Below are 10,568 nucleotides of genomic sequence, written 5' to 3'. Positions count from 1 at the left end.
ATATATATATATATACAGTATATGTATTAGCTCGACACTAACACAAAAGCTAACAGGCTAAGCTAAGGTTCTCCCTCCATGAAGCAGCTCTGTTGTCCTCTATCATAATTTCCAGTTACAAGCTGTCATTTCTCCTCTCTGTCAAGGCACTCCAATTTCATTTAAAAGGGCTGATCATCAGATATTGTACATGATTAACCTTCAGGGTGGGTAGAGCTAGCTTGCAACCTCACCTAGTATACAGTCAATGTTTACCCAGTATGCTTTGCGGCGTAACTAGTAACATGAGTACCTGCGCTCGGGGAGGAGGGCTCACATACGCTGGAAGAGTCACTGTAGGTGTTTGAAACCTGCTCCGAGAGTTTCTTCTTCGTGCTCCCTTCTGCCTTGTGGTGCTTTTTTTTGTTCTTCACCAAGATCTTCCCCATGAGCTCCATCGGGCTGGGAAGGGGCACGCCAGACTCCAGCTGCAGGGGAGCGCAAACGCAGACATGTGAGGAGAGAGATTATTCTGCTAAAACTTCCTCCGAGGAGTGAAATTACTTAGGGATTATCAAAAACGCTTTTGTGTATGGATGTGCACAATTATAGCTAAAAGAAGAAGGAACTTTGTTTCTTTCGGCCTCATTTATCCTACTGCTGGAGAACTGGAGAAGTTCACACTTTCAGCACTGAAATCTGTCTCTGGGGTTGGTGAAACAGGATGTTTAACTCAAACTCTCACCCTCACAAGAAAACAAGCTAAAAATATGAGGATGCCTAATTTATTTATGGGAAACGCTGCTTATGGATCAGTGTGTTTAGGAGTATTAATAATTCAATATCCAAACAGTTTCCTGTGAAGCTGAACACACACACATGCATGGCTAAAGAGTTTACAACTTACCAGCTGACAACATAATCTGTGAACATTCTCATGAGCAGGAATATGGTGATTATCCCACCAACTTAAATCAAGATTTTACAACGAAAGACCTATTTTTCCACACGGACTACTCTGCTCTTGTTGTTAAGAAGTAATGTAAGGAAAAATATAAATTCATTAAATAACCTATTTAAACTGGACAGACAGGGTTTCATTAAACAACACTGAAGTTTTAAGCAAAGATCTTACACAGTTTTAACACATAATCTGCAAATTTGACTGAATTACAGACAATTTTATGTTTTTCAAGGTCAGGCTGCAGTGGTGGCCGTCTTAAAGTGTGTTGCCTCCAAACATTAATCAGTTGTGGATGTAAATTCATTGACTATTTTCTGAAAGATTTGTTAAATTCTGTCCACTGGTTTATCAATATTTTACTAACAGACACAATAAAAATACTGTTGTCAACAATGGCTTTTGAAGGCAGGAGATAAGAGTTTTTAAGGATATATTTAGTTGACATTTCTAAGGTACACTTAAGTGGTAAATGATGCTGTAAAAAATATGCTATGTACTGTAACTCAACATACATGTCACAKTAATTGTAATAATCTGTGATGCATTCATCAAACTAACCAGGGCTGAGTGATAAACTAATGTCTAATGTCCATGATATCAATACTGCAATAAATAATATTACATTATATTTTAAATGTCACACAGTTACATTCTTCGTGACAAAAACATGTTGGACTAATCAGATGGGCCGTACCTTCCTCCAGTCTGCCGATGTGAAAAAAAGCCTGTATTTTGACTTTTTGTATTTTTTTTCTTTAAAATAACAAAATCCTTTTTTTTTTTCAAATTTCCTTTTTAATTCTGAAGAGAAGAAGGTGATTCGTACTTCAGAAGGTGAGGTTTGTATCATTATTCTAATCTCGTCTGCTTTCTGTCTGAGCACATCTCATCCTGCCAATTCTGGTTTGTCTGCAGCCTCAGTGATATTTTCAATAAGATAAAAAAAAACCTGTGAGTCAACGATGTCCTTTAAAAACACACACACAAAAAATCCTATTTATTTAGCTATAACAATAAAAATGATTTGGAAAAAGAGCTTCATTAGCATTTTAAATTCTGTTCTGAGAGACAATTAGATCAAAATGAGTTAATGATGCGTCTAATTTTGGAATAATTTCTCTTTTTTTATTCAAACAGTAGATTGCTTAATTTTTTTTGTTAACAAACAAAAAGTAAGAGATGAAAAATAATAAAAACAGAAAATTAGTGGGGTGGAACTGAAGCGGGCGTTAAAGTTTCTATGAAAAACTATAATCCCCTTTATCCTCACCCTTGGTTGAGCTGGAACCAATCTGGCTATATTACCCTATCTGCCACAGCGCCGATGGACTTACGGAGCTGATATTCCATTCGATTTGCTGCAGACACGGCTGCYGGGTGTGTGTGTGTGTGTATGTGGTGGGGGGGTGTCATTGAGCTCACTGTTCTCATTTATTACAAGCTCTGAGGTGGAAATCTCATTCTTCTGTGGCGCTCTCTCTTTATGTAACTCCAACTCCTGCCTTGGTGTCTGTCTCATCACATTCCTCGCTGTTTCTTCCTCTGCCACTCCACTCAAACGGCTTCTCCCTGAAAATACTTCAATGTCAAATCTAGTCGGCGAGGCTGTAATTCTCAGAGGGCTGTGTCTTTGGCAGGCTGGAACTCCCTGMGTGTGTGAGATAGTGCCGCAGCAGAGGTGGGAACTTCAGCGGCTCTATAGTGTTACACCGACAGGAACCACAGCATCCCCGCTGACTAACGGGAGGGGAGTGAGTGTTGTGTTAAAGTGCACATCCTGTGCGCACGGGGCAGTCTGTGTGGCGTGTTTCCAAGTTCGAGCCCGGCCTACACCAGAGCGAGAGGTTGTTGCGACAAGTGTCTATATTTGTCTCACGCAAGTGCCTGCGTCATCACACACACAAAGACGCCTTTCAGATAGAGGGGCTCTCGAGGGGGGGGCGGTGAGAGTTTGACCACAAAAGGACAATGCAAGCTTTTACAGGTAGCCATGGTAACAAAGAAAAGGCAGATAAAGGACTGCCAAGAAAAGCCATGTTGTGATTACGGAATGAAACACTTCCTTTTTAAGCTTAAATGCCTTTCTTTTTCCAGTCTCGATGGCWGCGAGGCGATGCAGAGGAATAAGAATGACTGCTGGGTGAGTCATCAAAAGTTCTTCGTCATGTTAAGTTGAAAAAAAAATGTCGTCCCACATGGGATTAAGTTAAAAAAGTAAGAGAAACTGTGAAGCTGTTCGAAAGATCAATATTAGATATACAGAACTGCATTTTCAAAGCCTCAGAAATAGTGAAAGGTGCCACAACAGCTTAAATTCTACGTTCATTGACTTTTTCACTAAAGACCTGTAATTATGACTGAGGGCTACACACAAGATTTTTTTAAACATTTTTTATTACAAAAATAATGTCACCATATTACGAGAATAAAGTCACAATATTAAAAAAATAAAGTCATAACATTACAAGAATAAAGTCATAACATTACAAGAATAAAGTCATAATATTACGAGAATAAAGTCATAGCATTACAAAAATAAAGTCGTAATATTATGAAAATAAAGTCATAACATTACAAAAATAAAGTCGTAATATTATGAAAATAAAGTCATAACATTACAAGAATAAAGTCGTAATATTGTGAACATAACGTCATAATATTACACGAATAATGTTGTAACATTACAAGAATAAAGTTGTAATATTATGAAAATAAAGTCATAATATTACACGAATAAAGTCGTAAAATTACATGAATAAAGTCATAATACTACAAAAATTAAGTTGTAATATTACAAAATAATGTTTTAATATTACGAGATTAAAATCACAATATTACAAGAATAAAGTTGTAATATTATGAAAATAATGCCATAATATTATGAGATTAAAATCCTAATATTAAGACTTTAATGTTGTAATATTATGACTTTATTCTCATAATTAAAAAATAATCTTGTGTGGCTTTAATGCTCCATTGTATACAATAATTTGGGATTTGGAATGAAATAATCTGACAAAATGTTGACATTTTGATGTGAAAAACAAATATTTGTAAAGAAAATTAAGACCAAAAGAAATGATAAAACTGCTGCTCATTAGGGTCACCACTGTAACCACACAACTGTGCCCGTCACTCTGACAGCACTCCTAATAAGACAGGCAGACAAAAACAGTCTAGAGTTTAAGACTCAAACTAGCAGTCACATATCGACACCTTTCTATTTTTCTTTTTTAATTTTGTTAGGAAAGACAATAAACTTAAACATTATTCTGATGAAATATGAAAGGAAACAAAAGTCCTTTAACAGTGAGAAACACACATGGTGACAGATGACAGAAATGCTAACGTTTTGATGAATAAACTGTACAAGAAGTGGAAAGAGTTCATGACACAATTAGATAAGTGTGCAACATTCCTGAATTTTAGTTTGAACATTTCATGTTAAATATACAAAATGCATAAAACTTACATTGTGATTATGTAAAACAAAAAATTATATTGTCAAATTCTCAGTTCAGTGATTAAACAGTGACCTGTTTAAAAATTAAATGAGGATTCTGCTGTGAAGTAGGTTGAAGCTAGAGCTCCAAAGAGGACTGGGTTTTCTCTCTAGTGCCAATTGGTCTATGTCGAATATTTACAATTTTTATTTAGAAAACGGTCTCCACTGTACAGCATATTGGTGCCAAAGATCAATGCACATTTTTCCTAATTGAGCTGTGTGTTTTCTTGTGTTACTTTAAAGTTCTGGAAGAACCAAAAAATCAAAAATCATGCCAGAAACGTCATGACTTCTGTGGCCTCCTTAATTAAATTAGATGTTAAGTCACKTAAACCTGTTTCCAGTGTTGTCTTTATTTTAATGTCTGTCTTTTACCACATGTTTGACAAATGTCTTGTTAAATAAAAATAAATAATAGTACGTTTCTGTCTTAGTTGTGTATCAGTTTTTTGATCCATATCCATGTATTCAGACAATTTTAAATCACTCAAAGACTTACAAGCACCACAGCAAGATAATKCACAAATTAGGAAGAGAAAAAAAGTTTAAATGTCCGTCAACAAATTAAGAAAAACAATGTTTTTATTTACGTAGAATAGTTTGAATTTTTTTGCTTCTAAAACTTTCAGAGGCGACATGCAGAAACGTTGAAGGACACTTCTTTAGTGCGCTCATGTGTGTTAATACCTCCTGAAGACTTCACTGCTAGTCATGTTTTATGTATCTGTGTGCATTAAAGTGTGAACGTCACAGTGAGAGTATGCACTATTTTGTGTGTGTGTGTACTTGTTTTTGTTACCTATTTAGGACCGTTTCCAGTATACACACGTACGTGCCTTGTCAAGACAGTCCTAATGGGGACCAAAGACCGGTCCTAATATGATGGAACTCCATTTTTGGGGTTGGGGGTTGGGTCAGGACTAAGGTATGAATTGAGTTTAGGTTAGTTTTAGGGTCAGGTAGGTACCTGTGAGGTTAGCCTTAGGGTTGGTGGTCAGGGTTAGACTGTAGAAATTACTGGAAATGAATGGAAGTCAACTGTCCTAATATGGATAGAAATACAAACCTGTGTGTGTGTGTGTGTGTGTGTGTGTGTGTGTGTGTGTGTGTTTACGGATTATTCCTACAATGTGGGGACAATTTTCCCAAAAAAAAGCAGCCTCGTGGGGACCAAAGTGAATCGGGGGGACCAAAGTACGAGTGTGGGGTTAGGTTTAGGACCAAGGTTTAGGTTAGTTTTAGGGTCAGGTAAGGTTAATTTTAGTGTATATGTTCAGGGTTAGGCTATAAAGTTAAAAAACATGAATGGTAGTCAAYGGAAGGTCCCCACAGGGTTCAAGAGCAAGTGTGTGTGTTTAAGCATCTTATGTACTCACAGGATATTTCTCCAGTGGTTCTGTCAGTAACGCATCTCCAAATATTGACCGGCAGTACTCTGCCATCTTAGCCTGCTGCTTCGGTCTGCGAGACATCACACACAAACACACAATTGTGATTTCTCTCTGAAATGTCAACACACTGAATATGTATGTTCTTCCTCCAAATCCCCTCGGAGCGATTAAAGACAACACAGCYAATAAAAATCCTCTCCTCAGTTCTGACAGCTGAGAGTAGCATTCTGACAGGCAGAACCGATCACAAAGGTCAACAAGGGAAGCTGCTGGTTAAACAAACTGCTGACTTACGAGTCCACGTGATTCTCAAACGACAGAATGATGGGGAAAGGTGAGGTCTTGAAGGCACAGTCTGCGATAGCCTCGATCACCTCCTGAACACAAAATCAAACATAAAATATCTGTAATGAGGTGAGCCTAAATGATCCTGAAAACAGGCAATAAAGGCAGGATTWTGTCAATATTATCACTTTAACTTTTTCTAATCAGTAACTGCAAAAGCAAGGAATACATACAACTGTATAAAGTATACACCTATATTTACAGTGCAAGTTCTTGGTGTGAGGAAAAGGCATGCCTAAGGCTTTAGGCTTTTAGGACTTGGCTGTCCTAGAGGAATTCTAAAGCATCTGACAGGTTTGGGACAGCTRGGAGGACCGAGGGTTCTGTGGCTGTGGAAACAAACACTCAGATGTRAGAGCATTTCAAAAAGGCCAAAAACAAGAACTTTTGGTTGATCTCAAGAAAGTTCGGGCAAACTTGTTTGATGATTCAGAAAAWAAAAGCAGACCTTGTCCCAGGCTGTGTTTGGTTGGGTGGGAAATGGCTGACACAGAATGGGAATGTTGAGTTGGAAAAACAAGATTTTGAGAATTTCCTGAAACTGGTCCCCGTGTCTACTCATTAGTGGGCAAAATCTTAGGGTGGGGAAGTTGAGTCGAAAGTCATGACAGAGGTTATCAAGGGTGTTTAAAGATCCCTGGTGGCAGAGCATCAAGAGTGGGTGAGAATTGCCCTGACATTGCGGGGCTGTCATGGTTAGCAGGATTCTTCAATTTTGCATGAAAGAATCAAGTAAAGTTTGCTCCAGTGGGTCAGAAGGGAGTTTTTCTTCCCCCCTGCAGACTTGCTAATGAGATCATGGCAGTTTGACTGTCCTAAAGCTGAGCTTGTTCCCAGTGTGGGTTGGACTCCACCCACTCTTGTTTCCAGTCCTGACCTTCAACATGCACTGGGGCAGCTCACAACCTAGAAGAGTCAGCTCATCTAAGTTGAAGACTATGGTTCTCAACTGAAATAAAGTGAAATGCTTCATCCAAGTCAGTGCATTGTCTTTGCCTCAAGCACACACAAGTTCAAGTAACTTGGAGACTTGTTTACTAGAGATTGTATGTAGAGCAGGAAATGGAGCAATGGATTGGGGCTTTCTCTGCACAAATTAAATAATTGCTCGGATCTGTCATTGTGCAGAGGAAACTGAGTCAAAAGKGTGATGTTCTGATCCATCTATGTTCCAATCTTCACCAATAGATAAGAGATACAGATCATGACCAAAAGCTTATGAAGGGGCTTCCTTCATTGGGGGTCCAGGCTCTGCTTCAAACAGTGAGGAGCTCTWTCATTTGGGACGAGCTCAGATTCCTCTGTATTCAAAGGAGTCAGCTGAGGTGGTTCTGACATCTCATTAGGCTGCCGTCATTTGGAGRTGTTCTGAGCACATCCCACTGAGAGGAGGCCCTGGGTAAGAGTCAGAACTTGCTGGAGGCCTTTTCTATCTCAGGCGTGGGCACTTCTGGATCTCGAGGGAAGCCATCCTGCATGYTTTGCTCTTTTCCCTGCACCAAAACACCTGATTCAGTGATWGAATTACCTTTTCAGGGTTTGCAGAAGTTTGGTAATCATCCATTCATTTAAAGCAGGTGTGTCGGAACATAAAAATAATTAAAAGATGAAGGATAGCAACCCTTGAGGGCCATATTGCCCATTCCTGATCTATTTTTCTCTGATCTGGGGATGCTTTAGGGCCCACCAGGAGGAAACTATTTGTCGCTGAGGAGAGGGACGTCTGGGTTTTTCTCCTGAACCTGTTGTCTCCAAACCTGATTTCAGGTAATGAGGGAAAGGAGGAAGGATGGATGGATGGATGGATGGATGGATGGATGGATGGATGGATGGATGGATAAATGGGTGGATGGCTAAATAAATAAATGATGTTGCAGTGAGTTGGAGTCAACTTCAGTAGAAACAGTCTGAGATCACATTTCTAAGCCTCCGACTGTCTAAATCAATTACACCATCGTTAACAACAGTGTCAGTTCAGTTAATGCCTTCATTTCCATTTGCAGCCTCTCTTCCAATAAAAGTCTTTGTAACTCAGCCTTCTCCATCTGTGGCTCTCTTCCATCTTTCACAGCTCTTCTCTTTTTGCATTTCACTCTCAAACTGATTCCATTAGGACTGCTCTGCTTCTTCTGTTACTTTCATTAGAACCTAATTGTATTCCATCAATCAATTCACTGATTTATTTTTCTTCTTTTCTCTTGACACCAATTCTCACCTTAAGAGTTTTAAGCTCTCCCGCTCTACCTCATACAAAGGTATTTTTTTTAAATCTCTAGAGACTTCAATCTCTCTTCCATTGTCATTCTGTTTGGGCAATTTGTGTCTTCTTCCTTATTTTACAACACTTTTTTTATTTTTTAATTTATATATTTCTTCTCTGCCAGTGTTTCATCCCCTGCAGTAAGCAATCAGCATCTATAAAAATACATGCTTTTGTGAAAGAAATGCACAATCAGGACTATGGGTGTCCGGATACCAGTTTGGGCACTCACCAATACTGAATATTGATACCAGTATCAATACTGAGAACCAATACCAGGTAGAGTTGAGAACCTTAACATTACACAATGACTTTAAAACAATTCCTACAGTTTCTGACCATCAAATCAAATATTTAAAATGATAAACTGTCGCAAAATTTTCTTCAAACTCATTTAAATTTCTTAAACATGGAAATGAGAAACCTTTCACTTGAAACGTAAACTGTAACACATTGAACTGATACATCTGTCAATACTGGTATTGATATTGGTCCCGAGTATTGGGGCAGTTTGTACGAGTACTTGTAAAAATGCTGGTATCTGCATTATTATCACCACTAATCAGGACCGTTTGTATGATTACGACCACACACATCACTGTTAGTCTATGTAGCTTTTTGTTGCCGTTTGACATAAATAATAATATCAGGGTAAATTGTTATCTTAAACAAATCATGAGGATGGAGGTTGTTGAAAATGTTGCGTTAAACAAAGAGCAGAAGCTTCACCTAAAATGGTTTTAAACAGTCTATTTGGGTCAAACAGATAAAGACTAATAGAGGGCTACAGGTGATTATCTGAAGTGAAAATGGAAGTGGAAGGTTTGAGCAGTGCTGGGAAATATTTATTTAACACCTCCATCACCTCATCTTGAGCTTGCTACAGTTTAGACTTTGTCATGTTGAAAGTAATGGAACAACCCGAAGAGATCGCCGACTTAGTGTCACAGGAAAAAAAAGCAGCAGAGACATTTAACAGACCTGACACTGACATGTTTAGTTGATGAGAAGCAGCGTTGGTCACAAAAAGACTTGGGTATAAACTGCTAAGATTTGGGGCATTTCATCATCTATGGTACATAATGATTAATTATTTAACAACTCAGTAAGAATTCTGAATCTTCAGGCAACACTTAAAAACATGCATCACTTTGTAAAAGAAACTTTGACAAAAGCTGTAGAAAACTTCTAACAGTTTTGAGACGAATTACTGCATAAAAAGGATAACTTTCCCCTCTGAGAAGCTATCTTTAATATTAAATGACAAAATGAGGTTTTGGAGCAACATATGCTACTATTTTCCTTTATAGGAGAAAAAGAAATAGTAAAAACTAATAAAGCTCACTCTGAATGTGTTTACAGTTGTGGGGAGAAGTTTATGTTCTCATCATAGGCTTAATGCRTTATTAATTTGTGGCCTTATTAATAAATGTGGCCAATTATTATTTTAACGATCCTTTCTCTTCTAAGATATACAAACAAAACTTGTGACATCTTGCTGGAAAAGTTTCTAACCACCTCCCAAACCTGCCAAGTAGGGGTCTCTGCAGAATGTGTTGTCCTGAGGGCGGAGACGGCCCAAATCATCATTGGCGGAGGTTTTGATGTGGGCGGAGATGCCCAAGAGATGTGATTGGTCGGATTGACGGTGGGGTATGAGGCTGGGGCAGCGGGGAGGCTTGGTCGAGTCAGGCAGGAAGTAACATGATTTTTTTAGATTAATTTTAGTCATAACTTGAGAAAAAAAGTGCTAGCTGCACAAAATTTGAACGTTGTACATGGGAAAGGATGTGTAACAATAATTAATAGAGTAAAATAAGTAAAAAAATATTCATTTTTAGTGATCTTTTTACAGGCTGGTTAGGGATGTTTTAACCAAGCCATATTGTTACACATCCTTTCACGTTTGATGTTCGAATTTTGTGCAACACATTCCTTTCTCAAGTTATGACTAAAATTAATCTTAAAAAACATGTTGCTTCCTGCCTGACCCGATCAAGCTACTACGCGCTGCCTCCAACCTCCTAAAACCCCACCGTCAATCCGACCAATAACGTCTCTTGGGCTGTCTCCGCCCACATCAAGACCTCTGCCAATCACGAGCAGGGATGTCTCCGCCCACAT

General features: G+C 38.4%; 1 protein-coding gene across 1 annotated transcript in view; it reads right to left on the bottom strand.

Annotated features, from left to right (window-relative positions):
• The window catches only part of plcb1l (phospholipase C beta 1-like), a gene marked incomplete in the record, with an annotated part of 181,791 nt that overhangs the window by 54,088 nt on the left and 117,135 nt on the right, over positions 1-10,568 (bottom strand). The window contains 3 exon segments of the mRNA XM_014009893.1: positions 293-467; positions 5,825-5,909; positions 6,134-6,216. Of these exon segments, the coding sequence (XP_013865347.1) occupies positions 293-467; positions 5,825-5,909; positions 6,134-6,216 (343 nt within the window).

Source organism: Austrofundulus limnaeus, unplaced genomic scaffold (genome assembly GCF_001266775.1).
Source record: "Austrofundulus limnaeus strain Quisiro unplaced genomic scaffold, Austrofundulus_limnaeus-1.0 Scaffold63, whole genome shotgun sequence".
Taxonomy (NCBI): Eukaryota; Metazoa; Chordata; class Actinopteri; order Cyprinodontiformes; family Rivulidae; genus Austrofundulus; species Austrofundulus limnaeus.
This window is presented reverse-complemented; position numbering and strand designations above follow the sequence as displayed.